The 22777-nt window shown below is 38.1% G+C and overlaps 2 protein-coding genes across 4 annotated transcripts; both read right to left on the bottom strand.

Annotated features, from left to right (window-relative positions):
* Positions 1 to 843: 843 nt before the first annotated feature.
* Positions 844 to 7815, bottom strand: uchl5 (ubiquitin carboxyl-terminal hydrolase L5). Its single transcript, XM_034147488.1, has 11 exons — positions 7620 to 7815; positions 7087 to 7150; positions 6900 to 7005; positions 5943 to 6068; positions 5270 to 5331; positions 4313 to 4443; positions 4073 to 4136; positions 3692 to 3794; positions 1954 to 2067; positions 1594 to 1692; positions 844 to 1198 (listed from the first exon to the last, which is right to left on the bottom strand). Exons 1-11 carry the CDS (start codon positions 7693 to 7695, stop codon positions 1154 to 1156), a joined length of 990 nt encoding a protein of 329 aa, XP_034003379.1. The 5' UTR covers positions 7696 to 7815; the 3' UTR covers positions 844 to 1153.
* A 293-nt stretch (positions 7816 to 8108) lies between these two features.
* Positions 8109 to 11756, bottom strand: glrx2 (glutaredoxin 2). Of its 3 annotated transcripts, none has more exons than XM_034147485.1 (4): positions 11722 to 11756; positions 10482 to 10542; positions 9910 to 10086; positions 8109 to 9185 (listed from the first exon to the last, which is right to left on the bottom strand). In XM_034147485.1, the coding sequence occupies exons 2-4, from the start codon at positions 10539 to 10541 to the stop codon at positions 9024 to 9026; spliced, it is 399 nt and encodes a 132-aa protein (XP_034003376.1). In that variant the 5' UTR covers position 10542; positions 11722 to 11756; the 3' UTR covers positions 8109 to 9023. The 3 variants fall into 3 exon arrangements, with proteins under 3 accessions (XP_034003376.1, XP_034003375.1, XP_034003378.1); XM_034147484.1 differs by lacking the exon at positions 11722 to 11756 and adding an exon at positions 11512 to 11709; XM_034147487.1 differs by lacking the exon at positions 11722 to 11756 and adding an exon at positions 11333 to 11643.
* Between the last annotated feature and the right edge of the window lie 11021 nt (positions 11757 to 22777).

Below are 22777 nucleotides of genomic sequence, written 5' to 3'. Positions count from 1 at the left end.
TTGCATCATTGTCAGCATGCCACAATATACATTCCATGTTGTGTTAGTGATACAAAGATAATTGCTATGTTTGAAAGCATGTCTAGTGAGGTTGTGATGGTATTCACAAACACCCTGTAGAACTGGGACACTGTGACCATGAATCCTATTACCATGTGGCCTGACCTAACAAAGGAAAATAAAACTGACACATTTGTTCTTTCTCCTTCTGAGCTGGTAGTAAAACCTGTGTGTTAGCATTTGTTGATGTGAAGCTTCTTGGCAACAGACTACTGGGCTTGGATCCAAGGAGTACTTAAGGTGTGTATGTAAACAAAGGTGCCAGAAATAGAAAAGCACCACGTTCTGCTTTGGTCGTCACACACGTCAAACTCACGCAGGCCTTTAGACGTCTGCTATGTTCAAGAACAACACTTAAGTCAGCTGACCGTGGTTATTTTGTGTAGTAGAGAACAGATGTTAGCTTATGGGACAAATCACAGAGGCCACTACGGACTCCCACGTTAAAAAAAATCAACATGGTGCTACGGGAAGCTTTCCAAAAAACACACATCTTAATGATGCACTTATAAGGACTTGGCAGCTTGTCAGTGTTCTCTATATGGGTCAAATAGCTTTGACTGCAAGATTGTTTTTAAAAGGTTTGATATTTTTTGGAGCAAAAACATACTTATTAGTTTACAGTGGACAAAAAAAGGTTTATCAGATGGCTTTTTTTCTTTTTTTTTAAACGACAATCCTTGTTGTTGCTCTGCTGTAACAGTAGGTGGTGGCAAAGATCTACCATGAAGTCTTTACCACCATGATAACATTTTTTGGAGATCTGTCCATAAACAACACAAATTCACAAACATCTAGACATTTTATTATGAAAATAAGACACAACATCATTTGAGCACATTTTTTTTCTTTCTATCATGCATTAGAGCTGATGGACACACATGGAAAGAGCTTCTTTTTTGTTGTTGTTGCCGGACAGTCTCTCTGCTACACCTGCAGTGCAGTTCTTAACGTTGATGTTTCACAGGAGGCCACAGAGCGGAAGTGCTGCAGACCATCCCTGGTCATGAATGCGAATAAGACTGATTATGAACAGTATCTGTATGTGACTGTAGGGTTCTGGATGCATTTGTGTGGAAGTCCTTTTTGTTGATCACTTGGCCTCTTGGGCTTTTTTGGCGCTCTGTTTCTCCTTTGCCTGGTGAGAAAAAACGTGTTTATTATTGTATAAAACCTACAAATAAAAATTCAAAATATCCTTTTATGGTACTTCAATGTGGTAAACATTGTAGAAACAAATTAACTTCAAAAGTTGTATTCATGACCATTTCCCCTTTACTGGGCAGAATTAATACTGAAGCTGAAATGGTCTTTCATTACGTTTGTTGATTAATTTTCAACAAACGTAATGAAAATTAAGTATTTCATTATTTATACATGAGAGTCCCTGAAAACTACAAGATATCCCATTAAAAATAATGAGGAGTAAACCCGACGATTTTTCAAAATGTCAAGGTGATTACGTTTTTCCAGACGCGCATGCACAGAACGCGAGTGGCGTTGAAGAAAGCCAATAAAATTAAAATAAAATACCTTCTCCACCAAAGGTATTAACTGTTGGTACTCTGCCAGTGTCTTCAGCAGCTCCATGATAAAGGGAAGGTAGTTGTGCTTTCTCCGAATGTTTTCAATCTGTAAGAAAAACACATCAATTTAACAAAGAAAGTGAGAGAAAACCTGGGCATGACAGATGTGAACGAAGGAACTTTCAGTCTTACACGTTAAGGTAAACACAGCCTGTACATATATTATCTCCTTATTCAAAGGTTGTTTTCAACAGACACAAATACACTGTAGCCTTAAGGGGCAATTTCCCTGCATTTTTATTACAGTGAAAGTCACATGAAATGCAGAATGCAATAGCAGGAAATGCAGTATTGAGGAGAAACCCACCTTATATCTTTTAAGTTTCTGATTTTCCTCTTCAATAAGGAGCTGGTACTTGGCAATCTCCGACTGGATGGAGCTGAGAAACGTGGAGCTCTGGTCCGTGTCCATTGGTTCATCCTGGGAAACAGAAGGGGGGGGGGGGGGGGGGGGGGGGGAAGGTTGTCATTTGGAGAAAATTAGCAATACTACACAGTAGAATTGCTCTGTTACAAGTACAATTCCTGCATTCAAAATTGTACAAAGGTATCAGCATCAAAAAGTATTTATTGTGCCATATTGCCTACTTCAAAATAATTGTATAAGTGGGGTTTAGTTGTATTAATTCAAACACTGCTTGGTAGCATAAGCTGGAATAATGCATTATGATTTTTATATTTGTAATAGCAATCTAAATCTTCCAGGTAACAAAAGCTGTACAATTAATGTACTAGAGAAAACAGTACAATATTGGCACACAAAATGTAGTGGAGTGAAGTACAAAAAACCACAATGTGAAAACACTCATGTAAAGTACCTTGAAATAGTACCTAAGTATAGTACTTGAGTTACTTTACCAGGTAACTTTGCACCACTGGCAGATCTATCCTACTCCTTTAAATATGTTTGCAGTAGGGCTTTTAGTAATGAAGTAAAATCTTGTGTTTGCTGACCTCCAGTGGTTGAATGCTTCACCATTCTGTAGTCATGGAGATGGGTAATAATCAGGGTGTGATCAGTAAGCCTTGACATCACTGTGGTTAGGTGTGGTTTGTTACAGTTGGAACAAACTTCATTTTCAACACCCAATAATGACACTGAGTGTAACCGACAGGTAATACAGACTACACCTTTTAATTAAAAAACGAAAAACAGGTCAGCTATGGTCAGGTAGTAAAAATAGATGAGATCTATTTTCCTATCTACTTTTGCCTGACCTTGATGGATGGGAAATGTTATGGAGTCAAGGAGTGCTTTGGAGGAGAATTCATGAGGACTAAGAAAAAGAAAATGGCAGTTTTTGGGGAACCCTGCACCTACATTAGGGCACGTTATAATGTGATAGCAAGTGTTATTCACAAGGGTCTGGTTTCGCTTTAAATGTTTCTGCCTTAATACATTGTGAGATGGCACATCCCCTTTCCTTTCAAAATGACATTTGAGTGTACTCTATGCCAAAGGAGACAGAGAATGAAGCATTAGAACACCTTTCCTTAGCATTTAGAGAATATTACCAGCTCTTTTGGGTCATTTCAATAAGTTAATTGGTAATTAATCCTCTGCCAAGGACTTTGAGCTTGGGGTAAATGTATTCCTTGACCCCTCTCTAAAGAGATCAAATGAAAATATTTTATATTTAAATCTTATTGCTGGACTGTTATTAGACATCCGCCTTATTCTCAAGATTCCTTTTATCGAATAAATGTCACTACCTTTTTATAATGTAAAAGACATCTGTGATCAATAGTAGTGTTATCTCGTATTCTCCTTAAACGACTCTCATTCAGAACAATCAGTGTCATTTTCTTAATGTTGAAAAAAACGTGGCAATTTAAATTACTACACAATCATTTATTTAAACCCAAAGCAGTCGTATCCTACACTGCATGTGTTGTGGACGAATATGACGGCAAGAAAATGTTTTGTTCGTTTGTTTGATTATAATCCCTAACTTTTTGATCTGATGCATTTCACATTTAGCCTCACAGGGAGAAAGTAAACTACTCTATGCCATCAATTATTCTCTTTTTTTGCTACCACTCACCTCAGTAAGCTGGGTCTGGAGCTCTGCGATCTTTCTCTCGTATATCATCTTCCTGTCTGACACGATGGCCATTAGGTTGAACCGGATCTCTCCTTCACTGTACCTGAACAGGGAAACAATAAAGCATTTTGAGCATTTGGCAGAACATGCTGTATTTACCGAGAAAAAACTATCTGCTTTGTACAATCAAAAACTGTTAAAAATGACAATAAATCATATGAACTCATTTCTACACCACTGCTTTACATTAATTCCCTTTTCACTTCTCAGTACCTATTGTATTGAAATAAAGAGATTCTTTAATAGCAATACAATTCAACATTAACTGAGGATTTCATTAATTTAGGATTGATCCAACATAAATGAAAAAAATATATTCACTTCTGTATTCTTTTCTCGATCACTGGGCGAACGGCGCTGATCCAATCATCCTGGTTGCACGCACCTGATGAAAACACAGACCACAGCTGATAATACTGCAGGTGTCTGTACATACAGTCGCTGCACTGTACATCATCATAAAACAGACGGTTTTAGAGGAAATGGGCCATGGCCAACAAGATGAAATTGTATAAAGCAATAAAAAGGAAAAAATAGCAAATTGCTTTTTTTTCTGCTTACCCAGGTCAATTGGTCCCTCTCGGAGTCCATCCAGCTCATATAGCCGTCCGTTTACAGGAACATAGCTCACAAAGTGAAAGGCGTCCTCGTCCTTCGCTGTGGACTTGGCATCAAATTCAAACATTTGCTGTCTGCAAACACAAAAAAGGCACAGTTTTAAAGAAAATGATCCTGCATCACATGTAGATGCCGTGAAACAGGTTGGAATTTAGGAATGCTCGAAAAACAAACATAACTCCAATCTAAGTCAATATATCGTACGTAGAAAATGTTAAACATGTCACCCATTAAGAGGCCTTTATATGCTTTTTGGGGGTTCCCTTTCGTGTAATGTGTTATATAGGATATTATGCATAAAAATGGTCTGCAAAGGCTAAAATCCCTGCAGAGGGAGTTTCTCTCCCACACACACACTTCCCTGCCTGTCAATTGGACTGATTTGTTTTTTTCTGTAACATGCAGTGACATCACTATGTTACACTTTCGCTTATATTGGCTAATGCTCCAACACGTTGTACTTGATAGGTTAAGGGCGGACATCTCTAAGCTGTTGACCAATCACAACAGAGTCGGCCAGGTAACCAATCAGAGCAGACTGGGCTCTGGTTTCAGACCGAGGGTGAAAAGAGGTGCTGCAGCACAGGTAGTATGAGAAAAATAAAGACCTTGTTGTACATTAAATCATGTAAACATGTCCCAGTAGAGGAACAAAATACAAATACAAATATGAACCTGAAAATGAGCATAATATGTACCCTTTAAAAAAAGATGTTATATATTACTAAGTAGGTTGTGAAAGGGCTTCACATGGTGACCAAGAAATGACCGAATCTCACATTTGCAAGTTGCATAAAATCAGACAGGTGCATTAGCAGCAATCACTTTCCACAAAGTAAGAATAAAGAGCTAGAAATATCAAGAAGTCATTCAAACAGAGTTGATGGAGCGAGAGCTTACCTGGCAAAGCTGTTGTGAACTTGTCGGATCACTTCGGAGTTGCTAAGAGCCAGACCTTTCATCTGAGGAGGGGGGTACAGGATTATAATGCTGACTGTATAACATTTGCCTAAAGATGTGCTATTAAAGGCTGAATGGGACCCTTATAAATTCCTTTTTTCAAGAAAGAAGTTATACTTACAATAAGTGTTGATATGTAAGTAGTGTCAAAAAGGTACTAACTATATCAAACGACTCACAGGTTGCTTCTATACGATACCCTGATTTATTCCCATTATTTGCCCTTTACAACTGGTTTAGATATTTGTTTTAAAAAGGACAGCTTTGAGTCATTTAAGATCAAAAGAGAAGTTGAGCAGTTTCACTTGGTTCTTTTGAACATGTGTGGGACAGACAACCGAGTCATCAAGGTTTTGGAGGTAAGAGGATGAAACTGTCAAGTGTTAGAGATGAAAGTGGTGAAATAAGTATATCAAGTTGTGTAATAAAGAGAGAAAAAGCTGTTTTTTTATTTTTGGGTCACTTGGTACTTGAGTTAGAAGGTAAATGCTGGTGTCACTTTAATTAAAGGTTTATAGTTTATTGTGAATGGGTAAACAATACATTCCTGTACTAATGCATGCAATTGCCAAACAATTTTTTGGGATTCAAGGGAAAAATACCGTGAACGTACCGCAGGGTCGAAACTCTGTGAAAACTCTCTGAACTCTGTCAGTGTGTCCCCAACCAACATGTCAGAATGGAAGCAGTTGAGCAGAACGCTGACTATCGCCTGGGTGGCACAGGCGTTGTTAATGACCTGAAAACATACAGAGAGAACACATTAATTATTACACAGATCCATAACCCCAACCCATTGTGTATTCATTAACAAACTTAATCAAATCAAAAATCATCTTCTAACCAGATCTTCCTATGTTATGTACACTTACTAATTGGGTTTCTATATTTTGTAGTCAGTGTGTTCATGATATGATGCATTTGATGATTATATCATATACTTCCAATCCATCTGTAGGGATATGTGTGTATACTAGGGCTGTGCGATTATGGCAAAAATCATAATCACGATTATTTTGGTCAATAATTGATATCACGATTATTAAATACGATTATTCATTGACTTTAAAAAAAACATCCATTTATTGAACTTGAAAACAAATACAAATAATAATTTGAACATTATTTTTTTAACTGTTGATTACCCTGAACGTATAATTCAACTGAAAAACCAATACAAAAATAAATGATACATTTATATAAATAATAAATACCAATAAACAAGATCAACAAATATTTTGGAGCGCACTTCCACAAGCTACTAAACATATATAAATATGATAAATAAAAATAAATTAGACTAAAATAAATTAGATCAAATATGTTGCACTGTCCCAACCTAGCAAAGCAAAATAATCGTTTTTTTCGATTATGTTGTTTTCATAATTGTGGCAGGCCAAAATCGTAATTGCGATTAAAATACGATTAATTGCACAGCCCTAGTGTATACACTTGTAAAAACCAAGCAGAGGTTGCCATTTTGTTTGCTAAGGACTAACTATGACTCGAATATTAAAACACCACAACATTGTGTAACAAAAAAAAGGTTTATATAACATAAAATAAATACCTGTTTGGCAAAGAAGATTTGATCAAGCCTTGAATCCTGAACGATAGACCCTGCTGGCTCCTCACCTGGCTGCCACTTGAAGAGGAAAATCAACCCATGAACTGGTCTGAAACAGAACCGAAATATTAAAAAAATAATGCCTTGAGAGGGATTATGAAATATATAGAAGCTGCAGGTATGAACGTACTTCAAGTTGTCAAAATTCTCTGGCTCCATACTCCATATCTCTTCAACCTGGGCGCCTTTGCAACCTGGCAAGAACAAATACAGCATCACATAATTACTCATAATTATAGAACGGTGTGTCTGGCTTTTTAAAAACGTTAACATATGGGACCAAATATATATATCATATTATAATATGTCCCCAGTGACGGGTTGACAGCAGAGCAAAGCACAAAGATGTCATTAATAAGTGAGGATTTGTTTTCACGCGCCGTTGTTTTGAACGCTGAGTAATGCTAGCCAGTTAGCTTGCCTCATTAAGTTAGCTTTGTCGAATACTGCATGCAACTTTTTAGAGAATGCAGCGTTTTGGTGGTTGCTGAGAATACAAAGCCTCTAACATATTTTGTATTTGACATCTATTGCTTGTTTTTATTATTGCATAGAAAACCAATAGAAGCTGATTGCAAATTACCATTAGCTTTAAAGGAGCTAGCTAGCTAGCTAGCGCTGTCGCATAGCCACCATGCACTGAATGAGCAGCTAGTCACTCACCAAAACCCTTTATCAGTTCTGTGAACACGCCGGGGTCACTCTCCATCAGACACCACTCTCCTGCGCTTCCAGCCATTCTTTACAATGTTGTTTATTCAACCTACTTACACATATACGAGATGCTAATATCCTAGCTTAGCAGTACTACCGCTAGTCAAGCTAATTTCACTGAAACACTAGTGACCTCACGGATGCGGTGCAATGTGGGGACTATGGGTGCGCTCGTTTTATTTGACAGCGTATACTATCCAAAAACCACACTAATTTGAGAAAATATATTGCCAAAATGTTTTCGACAAAGACAAGTTTCAAGGTTACATACGTATCAACTATACGTATATAAATAGAAAAATAAGAACCCATGATCAATATCTGAAAGTATTGTGCCCACTCGTTGAGTTTAATCAATTTCCGCCCGCCTAAGCGAACGAGGGGGCCAAATGAAGCACACTTCGAGAAAAAGGCAAGCCAGACATTGGAGGCAGATGGTGGTTTCATTCATATTTTTTAATATTCATAAATACACATTTCAGGCATTTAGAAAATATTTCAGAGTTGTTGTTATAAATACAACCATAAATATTTGTATTCATAACACGGACCAGCATCATGATTCAATCGGCTTTTCATTCATCTGATATTACATTACATTACATGTTACTTATTAGACGCTTTTATCCAAAGCGTCTTACATACTCAATACTGTGGACAATACCCACAGGAGCAATTTGGGGTGAAGTGTCTTGCCCAGGGACACAACGACATGCTGACTGCAGTGGGGTTTGAACCTGTGCTCCCCTGATTCAAAGTTCAGCACACTAAATTCAGTGCATTATCCCACTGAGCCACAGCCTGATATAAGTTAAATGGATGGTTTAACAAAGAAATTCAGAATATAACATAGCTTCTGCTAACATTTCAGGTAGACTTTTAAAATGCTTCGACGGCTAGGTAAAAAATGTTTTACAAAATCATAATGTTTTTCACATTGGATGTTTAAATACATTTACAAGTTGATGTGCTAATCATAACAAAATGACAAGCTACATTAATCGTACAACATATGAAGAATGACCTCAATTGAATCAAACTGTCAATACCTCACATACCAATGATGTTCACAGTGTGTTGATGATGCTGAGAGAGATCTTGTTTTTATAACTGTGATATTGTTCTTTAAATGAGAGAAATCGTCTCGACTGTTCAGTTTTTGTTTTAAATATGGCAGCTTTAATAATAACACTAATACTGTACATCCCTGTATGAAAAGGTATGTAACCTAACATTCAATGCACTTTGATAAATATATAACATAGTCATGCTCAAGCAATGTTGAACTTGCAACACGAGATCAAGTAGATGTTTCATAAACACCGTATTGAAAAAAACTACAAGAACGGTTAGTCATTTGGCTGACTCAAACTGTCCGCTACCCGAGCCGTCGGAGCTGGAAGCGCAACAGGGAGCACACTGCTCGATCAGGGGCCATAACTTCCCCTGCTGATGGAGTTGTTTGGTATCAGAGCCACCCCCGATGCAGTTTCCGTTAATGAAGACTCTCGGCACCTTAACACATAGATCATGTTGTACCATTAGGTTTTGAAACAAAGCGTTATAAAGGCACCTGACATCCTGAACAGTAGCCCTCTAGATTCATTTACTGCTAGTCTGATGAGTTTGGCAAGACTATTGGAAAATTACTATTGTCGATACGTAGACAATACGATTGTCTATGCAGCTGTGTATTGGAATTGCTACAACTAATGTTGTCATGTGGCTCTGTCTGTAAGGATAAGTGTGCTGGGAGAGTTTGAGCATATTTTTATGGATCAGTATAAGCTAAATTAAATCCGATAAAATTCTGATCCTTTCAGTGAAAATATAGTAGTGCAAGTGTAAATACAGTTGTGTGAATGAAAACCTTTGTTGGTAAACACCAACTCTAATCTCTCTTTCTTATTAAAAAACTAAAGCACTGTACAAAACCTTCAGCTACCTTCACATTTGTATGAAGGTTGGTCATATCAGATGTCACTAATTAATGTTTATGTGTAGATAAATTGATGGCAGGCCAAAATGAAAAAATGTCTAATGTGTAATTGAATGTCTATATTTTGATACCATTAAAGACTATAGTATGACAAAGATGCAGCTTATTTTGGTCTCTATGTTGAAGATTTGAGTCAAGATAAAGACATGAAACCTTGGATGCAGCCCAAACAAAACAAGTCAAAAATAAAAGGCTGTGAAATTGAAATTGCGAACCCAAAACACAACTTGAGGCTCTTACCGTTCTGGCACCGGTCATCTGAGCTAAGGCCTCTTGCATTCTCCTCCCATCATTGTGCTCATCCAGTTCAATCACTTTGTAGGTCGCACCAATTTCATTGAACACATTCTTGGCCATTTTGCAATAAGGACAGGTGGACTTGGAAAATATCACAACACAGTTCTGTGACACCATCTCCTGAAAGGTCGGGGGGAAAAAATATGTAATTTAATATCAGTGGAACACAGAAATAGTCTACAAATACCAGAGCCCTATGTAAATTGCTGGGCAAAGGTGAAAGAAACCTTATCTCTGCAGATTTTCCATGGTTAATGTTTAGTTACAGTGAACTGTGGGTACACTTTAATATGAGTTTTTTACTGAAACATGTGGAGAAACAGGAGATGTTATAATGGTTTTAACTGAAAGAAGGAGTCACTAAACAATTTAATGTGTAGCTAAACTGGTTACTTCTATTGAAAAAAAAAAAGGTATCAAACACATAGTTGTTAGGATATGTAACAACTATGTAAAAACTGTTCTAACAGTTTTTACATTTCCTTCAGGTAACATATCTGCAAGCAATAACTTACCTGAACATACTGTACACATGATGAACCGGCCACAGATGTCGAGGATGTAAAATTTCCCATTCTGAAAAAGACAAATCAGAATATTGAATCAAACAGTATTCCAAGGCATTTAGTCCAGTATTACACACACTACAAGTAGTGACACAGCTTAGTAGGTTCGTGCAAACACCTAAAAAACCTGAAGAAGTCACTGGAAGAAACGAGCTGAAGCCTAAAAATTAGCAGCAACATAATATACAACTGGAGCATCACTGCTGGTCTGAAAATGCCCATATACATTGTAATATGTGTAGGGGCTAGGCTACGTCTTAAATTACACTGTGCCTGGTCTACTACTGAAGTAAGGTTCATGTGCTAGGTAATCCAGGATTAGCAGTACAAATGCTCTTCACTGTCACTAGTAATTGGCTAAAATGTTATGTTGGCATGCGATTTGCCGATCTCCATTCAAAATGTGGCAAAATCAAGACTGCACGCTGCAGTGAAAACCAACAACACTTCTTAAAGCGTGGCTGTAAGTGTTTTATAAAACGTGAGTAACTCATTTTAAATTCGGTACACATTTAATTCGCTTCCCACTAAACCTCTAAGTTAAAACGAAATGTGTGTTATTGCTTCTATATGTTAGGTGGGAGATAATAGTTGTAGCATAACGCTAGCTACACGTTGACAACAGTCATGCAAATGATAAAGGTCGTCTTAGTTTTACGAAATTATGCATTTTTTAAGTTTGACATGCAAGCCGAATTGGCCATATGAATCCATGGATTCGTAAAAATGACACAAATGTGTGTTTGGCATTTTGAAACACACTAAACTTTGAATTATGTGAAGCAGTTGTGAATAGTTACTTTTCAGCAAGGTAAAGCTGCGTTACGGTAATGTTGCGAGAGGCGAAGTTAACAACAGAGAACGATTACTAACGGTACGTATAATTGGGTGAAAGGTTTATTATATAATAGTTTGTTGATGTTTTATTAATCGTATTCAACGAGCAAGGTAATGTATCAGTCAAGCTGGCGAAAATGACCTTCGGCAGCCGGTCCATGCCACCCTGGATAGAGATCCTGCTCGAGCAAACATGGATAAAAAAGAAAATACGGCCAAAATGTAATCGATGTGTTGGCCTGGATGAAACATGCGGTTAGTGTACAAACTGTTCTTAAACACACAGCACCCCTGGCGCTTACTGTACGTTTGCTATCCCCCTTTATTTACACTGTTTATGGCTGAAGCCTACCTTACGTGACCACCGGAAGCAGTTCCTGACGCAACCCGTAGTTTGAAAGCCACGCCCACAACGTCAGCATCACTTAAAAAAACAACTCATAAATATAAACGTCAACACCACAAAGTTGGAGGAGTTTCAAATGTGTTAACACTATAAATTAAATATGATGAAGGTATACTATTTGAAAGACGTCTAAAATAATTTAACCTGTATTTTCTTTACTTGGCATATTCTAAAATAATGTCTTAACATTGGACTTTGATTATATAAGTAAACAGAGCTTTTATGGCAATGAGACTGACTCATGGACACTACAATTCATGGTCCATGAATGTAGCTTTGTTGAACTGCCAAGAAGCCTCCATACTAACGTAACATTTTCTAAAAGGCCCTTTTCAATGTATTCAGTCAAGAGTAGTATGCCTATCTGTTCCTCGCAAGAATATAAGTAACAATAATAGATGATGTCTATGCAGAGACCAACTCAAGTAAAACATCACCCGAGTAGACTGGAGATAACTTTTTTCTGTCATCGCACAGTCATCAAAGTTTGTACAAATGCAGATTATTCATTTCATTCATTCAGGAATTTCAGAATGAACTGTTTCACATTTTCTGTGTGTGTGTGTGTGTGTGTGTGTGTGTGTGTGTGTGTGTGTGTGTGTGTGTGTGTGTGTGTGTGTGTGTGTGTGTGTGTGTGTGTGTGTGTGTGTGTGTGTGTGTGTGTGTGTGTGTGTGTGTGTGTGTGTGTGTGTGTGTGTGTGTGTTAAAGAGAGATTGTGTGACTACAATACCTATATATCACACATATCACAATGATCCCTGCCAAGTAGATGGAATCTACTAGTGGGCCATCATTGGGGAAAGGGAAAACTTAATCTCATTGGCTGGCCAAATGGTTGCTATGGCAATAGCTCTTACTGCCAAGCTGTCAAAGTAGTCCTGTCATCATTAAAGTAAGTGTTCCCATATAGAAATAAAGACAAATCATCCATTACTGGTCATTGTGAAAGCACTTTTAGCTCTTTATAGTTCATTCATAACTGCTATGTCATATTGTTATCTTATAGCAGTAGAAACACAAAAATGAGGCACAAATACTAAATAGTCTTGACTGACCAGATAATATGACAAGGGGCTAACACTCTGAAAAGTGACAACAATTTCAAAGAAAGCACATTTAATGTACCATTTCAGTCACAGTCAGGGAAATGTGTGTGCCCTCCCTCGTGTAAAGCAGGTTGGTAATGAGGCATGGAAAAACATTTCAAGCTGCAATGAAATTCTGACATGTGGAACTGATATTGGTTGAAAAACTGTTGGTGGATGTATTTGCACCACTGGTTGTATCTAATTTATGTTTCCTTATAACACCTATATAGCCTCCTAATATAGATGTATGCATCCATGTATGCAGATTGACCTAAACACATTTGATATGCCTACCTAAATGCAAGATGTTATATAATAAAGTTACATTAACAATAGATCAAGGGATCAGATTAGGACAAAATCAAGAGCGGTAACTGTTAAATTGTGTCGTTAGCTGTGGATAATTTGTTTTTGGAAAACACTGAGCAGCCATTAGTGTGATCTATGTCACACATCTCTTTGGCATCAAGCCTCTGACGCTTCACTTTGACAAATTAGAGACAGCATGTGTGGTTGCGTTGTTGACATTGTTTCTTGTGGTTTAACATTTGTTTCTGATGCAAATCACTAAGTGTTTGTGAACTTCATTTATTTATGTCATTTTCTTCCTCGTTCACGGCCTGGATACCTGTCCCAGTGATAGTATGAATAGACTGTTGCATTAATACTCATCAGCAGTTCACGCCTGAAATCCTCCTGACAGATTGGTGGAGGAATTGCTCACAAACATATGTTATCCACAGGGAGGACATGTAAACGCCACGCAAAGAGTTGATCTGGCAACTCCTTCCCCACGAGTATGCTTTTATGTTTCTGTTGTTTGTGAAGTTAGTGAAGATGTTAGGGTTGCTTATATTTTTCACCTTGCCTATCACTGCCAATAAACACCTGGGACTTCAGCAGAGTCATTGCCACCTTTCCCCCTTGAGAAAAATCCAGATGATCATGGGTGTTTGAATGTTTTTTTGCAACAGGGAAATATAGTGTTGCCCTGGGTTTATCACATGAAAAGTGACAGAAATAGGTGTAAAAAAATGAATAATTAGAAAAAGAAAGATCCTGGCTCTTTTCTCACCTCTTCCCAGCTGGTTAATCACGACATGAAGTGAGTGTGAGTGAGGGATGGTCAATTTTGGGAAGTAACAGACATGATTGGATACAGCTTCCCCTAACCCGACGTCAGAAACACTTCTGAAGAATCATACTGGCAGTTCTAAGGAATACACCTTTTTTTGTGTGAAAAGTGACACTGATAAAGTCAGATTTCCCCCCACTGTCTGACAAAGACTCTATTTCTAAAAAGGCTCAACAATGATTAATCACAAAGACGATTTTTTTTGACACATGTTTTTTTCTGGTTAGTTCTACACCCTCAAGCCTCTTTTAAGTATTCACAGATTAGCCTCTTTGAATGACTGAATTACACAATTTATGAGTACTTTGATGTCAGTGTGTAATATAATATAATAAAGTAGGCCTTTTCTAAAAAAAAAATGATGTAAGATGTTAGGAATTGGTTTGATAATTGAAGTGGTAATCATGAAAGAAAGGTATGTTTTGATTAATTACGGCACACTTTGAAAATGTAGTGGAATAAATATTCTTGGGCAGTTAGATTTTTAACACAAGAATTGTTTTATTTCTGTCATGTCAACTTTTGAGGACAGAAAGTGTTGAGTCTTAAGTTGTTTGCTCAGTCTCTCGCACAATTTAATTTTCTCTGCAGTTAGCAGTTTTTTTCCGCCACGCATCCAGTTACTAAAGAGAAATCTGAATTGTAGTGTCCATTGATCAACACATTGCTCTTGGCCATGGCTTGATTGAGTGCTGTGGGGTTTCTGCTTAACAGGCATTTGGTAAAGTGCATAATAACTCATTTTTTGTCAGTTAATCAATAAGCTAACACTAAAATCTATAGCACTTATCATGCGGAAAAGTAAAGTGTGTGTCACTGTGATTTTTCACTCCATGTCAGTTTCGGTCAGGAAGGGCTGGTTCGATTCCAAGTCTGCTTAAGACCAGTTCCCAAGGGGGTTAAGACTGAGCCAATAACATGACCAGAATAAATCAGGACCTTTTCAAGTCCAACATCTGCAATTACACTGTCATCTAGTCAATGTTTTTAATCTTCTTATGTACATTTTTGATAGAAACATTCAATTGAATAACTCTGCGTAACATTTGGAAGTTAATAGAGACTAAAACAGAATTAACCAGCTGGTAATTGCTCAATTAAAATGTGTCATGTGACCAGAAAGCCATCTCCCATTGCTACTTGTGTTAGGAACCAATCAGCTTAATCAATAACAACGTAATAAGCCATTGCATACTATTATGGCTGTGCGTCAGTTGTATGTTTTACTGCCCAAATAGTGGTCAAAAAATGAATTCACAGCTTTCAGTTAAGTTGAGATGTTTCTCCAGACAGTTGAAGACCTTTCAATCTATTTGGTTTATAGTCCGAATAAAGAAAGCCTTAAAATTACTACTCTATAATCTTCACCTTAGAACATGCCACAGGTACATTACGGTGCATTTCCAAGATCCTGTAATTTATCTGTTAATTAAAAAAAGCCCCAAACTAACAGATTAAGTGAAATGGGATAACCTGAAAGAAAGATTGACTGTGACAAGATCTGGTCAAATAAAACACAAGTGTATGACAAGTGAAAGACATCAGAAAGGGGCCTAAGGACCAGACTTGAGTACAAGTATAGCCCAACAGTCATCTAAAAATAAAGACTTTTTTGTTGAGATGACAGCAAGCATACAGGGTTCAGACGGATGGAATGAGATAAATCTGCCAGACTTCTTTCTGATTCGTTTGGTGTCTGGATGCTTAATTCCACACCAAAAGGGCCTTGAAAAAAATGTCTGTGCATGGCAAGTGACACTCACATCTAAACGTGTAATAACTACGTTGGTCCACAACTTGGGACGTAGTATTTCTACAAAAACGCCTCTGAAATTGTAGGATCCCTACGTTTTTTTTCACCATTCATTTCCAATGGCTGGCGTCTATGTCACGTGATCTTCAACTTTCTCTCCGCAGAAATAAAAAAACATGGCCGACCTTCGTTTTATTCTCGGTAGAAAATGCCTATTTTAAGGTTAGTTTGGCCATTAAAATGCGTTTTGATGTCATTTGATGCGAGAAATATGAGTTGTTATTTCAGATTATGTGTGCAGTGGATGTACATGATCTTTAGTTTGCTAGTTATTACGAAGAATACTTCAGGAAATTGTGTAAATACAACGTTTTCATTTTTACCAAGGTGGTTGCTAGGGACGCTGCTATCGATATTGTTAGAAATTAAAATCAATATTAAACAGCATAATTCAGTCTAAAACATATCGTCAGTTTAAAGCTGTTTTATTGTGGAAAAACCTGGAAGTTCTCAGGAAATCAATGCCAAGCTTTTATTCTGAAAATCCTTCATAGCCGGTTAGCAGTTAGCATGTGGCTAATATTACGTTTTCTGAATGTAAAGTGAAAATGACATGGAGTGTTATACACCAAAACGTACGGACTTTAACACTACATCGATAGACGTTGAGATATTATTACTGCTGAATATTAAATGAAGGTACAGTTGATCATAGACAGTGGCGTTTTTATATGTACAAAAGTGGTGGGGCACAAAAAACTTAGATGTCTATAGCTTCTGCAGTGACGTGCAGTGAGGTTCATGGCTGGTGAGGCACTGGCACTGACTCTTCAGGTTTACAAATATTATATTTTGACCTAAACCAAAATATAATATTATTTTCAAAAGCTTTTTTTTGTCTGATGCTTCGATTAATTTTAAACAGACAGTTCAACAAAAGGATACCCAAAAAATGTAATTTTATCATTTAAATATTGAATTGTTCTCTCTTAGTAAGATCCCATTTTCAATAAAATGGCGGTCTTACCTTGACTTGAAGATGAAGTCCATTTGCCTATCCTTCTGGACAAACATTTCTATTACTTTTTTGTAAAAGTCCTCCTTGTAGTTTCAAAAGTCTATCATAAATCTAATCGATAGATTTATGATAAAAAAATTATAAAAGTAGGGTAGATATGTGGATGTTATCCGGCTGAACAAAACGTGCATTTATCTAACAGGTACGTTTCCCACAGATCTTATTTCGAGCTATTTTCTAAAATCCTCTGGAGAAACCTCATTGCTTTTTTGTGCTTACTTCCTGGTTTTAGGACGCGTCACTGCAGCTCTCTCGTCTCCTCTTCACACACACCACACTTTTCGCGGCACACGTACTTACAGCCAATCAGCTCTGAATGATGTGAGATGACGTATGGTGGGGATGGCAGCTCCGTGCCCCTCTGGTCATTATTTTTTTGCCACACACATTAACGGGGGAAATACTCTGAGCATGCGCAGTGTAGTTTTTACAGTCATCGTTCACTTCACAGCGAGAGGAAGGGGCATGATCAGGTTTTGTCCCACATGGCTCTAAACAGCTCAATAGGCACACACTGTGACTGTAGACACACTAATTAGAAGAACACAGACTAAAACAGCAATGTACAGACGAATCAGATGATTAAACATGATCTTAAAATATATTTTATATTTTTTTTTTTTTTTTTTTTGCATTTTTTGTAATCATTATTTGTAATACTTTCTGCTGACACTAGGTGGGGCTGTGCCCCACCTGCCCCTAATGACCAGTCGCCACTGATCATAGAGTGTTTACACATTACGTGAGTAGCTATGACGTCAGAGGGAGTTACCATAAATGAGAACTGTGCCGTAGAGGTGTTTTCTAGGACTTCTAAACTAAGTATTACAGCTGTTTATAAGGTATTAAATAGAAAGTCATCACAGAGATAAGGAGGAGAAAAGGCTTAAGGAAGTAGGCAGGGAATACAAAATGTCGAAATCATCTGCTCTCTCGCGATATCGAACCAGCAGATGAGAAGGGAGGTCCCACTATCTGCACAGCGGGGGAGAACGAGGAGAGGATAAAAAGGGATGACAGAGGACAATTCGCTCTCTTTTCTACGCTGCAACCCACCTGGAGACATCACCGGCTTTGTCTCTTCCTTACCTATGCTTCTTCTTTAACCACGTTACTTAATTAAACTACCCATTTGAACCTTTTCAGAGACTCTATTAGTCTCATTATTTTAAGTTTCTTTCCTGGGAGCGAGAAGATCACGATTTATCAACAATATTATGTCTGTTATGTTGTGTAACTGTTTAATGGTGTTATCTTTATTGCTACCCGGCATCTAAAATTGTGGCATAGATACGTTATTTTCCATTATGCTCTCTATATATTGTCTTTATTATGCTTTAAACAGTGTCTCGGGCTTTGGCTATAGGGCGGCTCAAAGTATTTTGTCCGGCCGTTGTGAAGACTGCTTTGTTTATTGTACTTGTTTTTGTTTTAAATAAAGCATATTCAATCGAGACATGCCAAACATGTGACGTCATATGACGCGTCGCATCTGCGCACAGGGAGCAGGGAGACCCCGAGATCCGTATTCCCCGTATTTTTTAAATAAAGAGATTTTCAATCACGGGCGCGCATCAAACATGTGACGTAATGTGGTATTAAAAGTATTAAAGGGCCCATGTCATGGCCATTTCCACTGATCATAATTACATTGTTGAGGTATACTAAAATAGATTTATACTGTGCAATTTTCCAAACTCACATTGGTTTCGCATACAGCATCTCTGTCAAGCATGTGTATTCAGCAGTATTCACTCTCTCCACTAAACGACTCGTTGGAGCTCTTGCCCCCCCCTCCCTGTGAGCCTAGTGTGCTCCGATTGGTCAGCTCGGCCACTCTGTTCTGATTAGTCAACCACCAGAGAGGCTGCGCCCATGTCTAACAGTGCTTTTCCCGGCTGCTCTCAGCGGAACATCAGTCTTATCATGGCGTCGGTACAGCCGTATATTTTATATACATATATATTTTTAACTGTTGTTATAGAAGAGTGTGACGGCCCCAGGGCCTTTGTCTTAGGATGGGGTGGAGCTGAAGAGGCTAATCAGCGCGATCACGGACACCTCCGGAGCCGAGGTGCTATTAAGCCCAGCTGCCCGGAGTCACACGGCGGCCCCTGTCTCTCTCCAAAGCGGCTGCAGGAAGACTAACTCTGCGATCCTCTCAACCACCTATCTCTGCATTTACCACAATAAATGTGCCGTGGTTTTGTAAACTCGTGTATGTCTCCTTGTCTTTCCGTTGTGGCCTACGAGCCGGTCATAACAAAGAGTAAGTTATTTTTACCCGTTATAAACTACTACTGTTTGATGAGAAATCAAATCATGGTTTGCTATATATGAATGATATGTTATAGGTGCAAATAATTCAGGGAAGAAAGGATAGGCCTACTAAGTATTTCCATTAAACTTTATTTTTAGAAATGTACAAAATGAACGTAAATATACATATATACGGTATATCGTCAATTACTCCCCGTTGTCGGCATCTTGCCTATAGCAGCCGGGGCTTTTTGAAACGATGCCTCAGTGTGGTCGTCCAGTCATGTATTGTCCGGCAGGATCTGTCTGGACGAAATAAAATGCAAATCACAAAATATTAGAGAAACTTAGTTGTTTTAGATTCGTTAGTAGTAGTTGTGGTAGGAGTGTGGATATATCTAATGAACAGCTTGCCTGCTAATATGCTAACCTAGCTTTGTTTACCTTGGTAGCTAACACGATATGAACGTTAGCTTGGAGGAACGGAGTGTAATAAAACTACTATGAACAAAAGTTAGTGGTTCATATTAGGCTAGCAATAACGTGTTTATAATTGCATTATTCTACGGGTAGTCTGCTACGTTCGGTCATACAATGTTTCCCGCTAGCATGTATAGCTAGCCTAGTTAGCTATACATGCATAGCTAGCCTCGTTAGCTCTACATGTACTGTCACAATGTACGGTAAATCACCCGGAGTATACTGTATGAGTATTCCGTGTGTGTGACTGCAGACATTCTCCTGCCATGACAAAAATGTAAGGCCATCTGCTGACATTGTAGTTGATATATTTAAACTCTAGCAACTTAGTTGGCACAGTTAGCACTGGCTTAGCAGTCCGAAACATGTTTACACATTTAAACAGTCGTGGTAGCTACCTTGTTTGATAAATACACAAATAACAATACAAATTCACAGGTTGTGTACCCGAATCTTCCCCTGCTCCAAACGGTCCAAACAAGCTGTGCATATCCGGCCTCAAACTGGGCAATGTTTTGGAAGCTTTCGTCTGTGAAATGCCGGTTCTTCGAACCTCTGGAGGAACACGCCGCTGCTGGTGTGGCCATAGCTCTTCGGGATTGGTCCATTTCGTTCCGGGTACCGCATGACATCAGGCGGTACCCGGAAGAATCAAATGGGCAGTGACGTATCTCCAACGAGGCGTTTTGGGGAGGTATTTTCTGTGTTAGAGTTTTACTCGCTACAGGGTGTACTTTGAGGGTTTTGACTCTGCACACCGTTTACATGCATAAAAACCTTCATAACACACAAGGGGACGGGTAATAACCGGAAAAGCATGACATGGGAGCTTTAAAAGAGGTGAAAATCACTACAAGTCTGGGCATGTTGAGAGCTGTACATACACACACATTTCATAGTTTTATATTTCAACAGTTTTACGACAAACTGACTTTTTTGACATGGAAATTATTATTTAAGATTGACAAACATCATATGTGTAATTCGTGGCACAATTCAAACGGGATCGAAAGATAATCGTTCTCTCTCCATTGACTTCAATGCATACTTTTTCCGAAATAAGGTCCCATGGAGGAACCCGGAAGTTTGACGGACATTACCCACAATCCTCTGTAGCAACCATAGACTGTAGAAAAAAAATTAAATAATACATTATTCCGAGTGTGCTTGCTTTTCTCTTTGAAAGTCATCACATAACGGCATTGTAATACACGTTTCGGCTGCATTAAATATAACATATCTGCCGTAGTTAACTCTATGTATAGAGCCCTGATGACAAGACTTCTAGACAAACAGGAACTGCCGACAAAACTGAAAACTTGACGTGGATCTTAAATATATAAGCAATTAAACAACATCTTACATTTATTTTCACACAATACGTCTCCTTGCAGTATCAACACTAATTCGGCTGACTTTTATATTTGATCCAATTGGTAGATAGGCTGTATTTACGCCATAACGGTGCACAGCTGATAGAAAGGGACACCTACTGGTTAAAGCACGTTATTGCATTTTATAATTTTATTATTAGATATTAATAGGATCCCTATAAAGTATATTCTTTACTCGTCGTTATTCTCTACTAATAGTTAATTAAAGACTGTATATAATGACTATTTTGCACATCCCATTCAAGATTTCAAGATTTTCTAAGGTTTATTGACATTAAAGACTGTATATAATGACTATTTTGCACATCCCTTTCAAGATTTCAAGATTTTCTAAGGTTTATTGACATATCATATTATACACAACTACGGTGTAGTTATGCAATGAATGAAAAACTTGGGTCGCAGGTTCCTCAACAGTGCATTACAAGACATCTATCAATATGTGTTTATACCTCCAGCAATGTTAACTATGTTGAAGCACTTATTTTAACTGATATTATACATATGTATTACTCTTATAAGATGCATGTAGATAGTATAAGAAATGTGCAGAATATGACAGTTTAATGGTGGAGGTATACATTAAACTGTCATATTCTGCACATTTCTTATACTATCTACATGCATCTTATAAGAGTAATACATATGTATAATATCAGTTAAAATAAGTGCTTCAACATAGTTAACATTGCTGGAGGTATAAACACATATTGATAGATGTCTTGTAATGCACTGTTGAGGAACCTGCGACCCAAGTTTTTCATTCATTGCATAACTACACCGTAGTTGTGTATAATATGATTGATATGTCAATAAACCTTAGAAAATCTTGAATCTTGAAAGGGATGTGCAAAATAGTCATTATATACAGTATTTAATTAACTATTAGTAGAGAATAACGAGTAATTAATATACTTTATAGGGATCCTATTAATATCTAATAATACAAATAATAAAATTCAATAACGTGCTTTAACCAGTAGGTGTCCCTTTCTATGAGCTGTGCACCGTTATGGTGTAAATACATCCTATCTACCAATTGGATCAAATATAAAAGTCAGCCGAATTAGTGTTGATACTGCAAGGAGACGTATTGTGTGAAAATAAATCTAAGATGTTGTTTAACTGCTGATATATTTATGATCGGGGAGGCGTGTGGCGCAGTGGAATAGTGCGTTGGTGTTCGGATCAGGGGAGCACAGGTTCAAACCCCACTGCAGTCAGCATGTCGTTGTGTCCCTGGGCAAGACACTTCACCCCAAATTGCTCCTGTGGGGATTGCCCACAGTATTGAGATGTAAGTCGCTTTGGATAAAAGCGTCTAACAAGTGACATGTAATGTAATGATCCACGTCACGTTTTCAGTTTTGGCGGCAGTTCTTCCTGTTTTCAGATAATAAACACCATTTCCCAACGTGCATTGCGGCTAAACCGTCCAATCACCGAGCTGAGGATCTTGCATACGTCTGTTTCCGGTGTTTATGACGATGTGATGTGAGATGTGAGATGTGAGACTGGGGGTGTTTCTCAATCGCGAGTAAAGCTGCTTCAGAGCCACTATTTCAAGCATACTACGTCATCGAGTGCCTACGAAGTACTGTTCCAATCTCCAGCATACTTGGAAATCTACCGAGCCCGGCGTACTCCGTTTGGAGAAATATCGAGGCTGCACATGAGTAGACTCCGCGGTCTTAAAATCCCCACAATGCTTTGCGCACGGACCAATTTCCCCAAATCTGTGGCGGAAGATGTAAGGCGGGGCCTCTCATATGACGCACACCTGCACACTTGCTAGCCTGTTCCACTCTTTGTTT

The sequence above is a fragment of the Trematomus bernacchii genome, unplaced genomic scaffold, assembly GCF_902827165.1.
Source record: "Trematomus bernacchii unplaced genomic scaffold, fTreBer1.1, whole genome shotgun sequence".
Classification (NCBI taxonomy): domain Eukaryota; kingdom Metazoa; phylum Chordata; class Actinopteri; order Perciformes; family Nototheniidae; genus Trematomus; species Trematomus bernacchii.
This window is presented reverse-complemented; position numbering and strand designations above follow the sequence as displayed.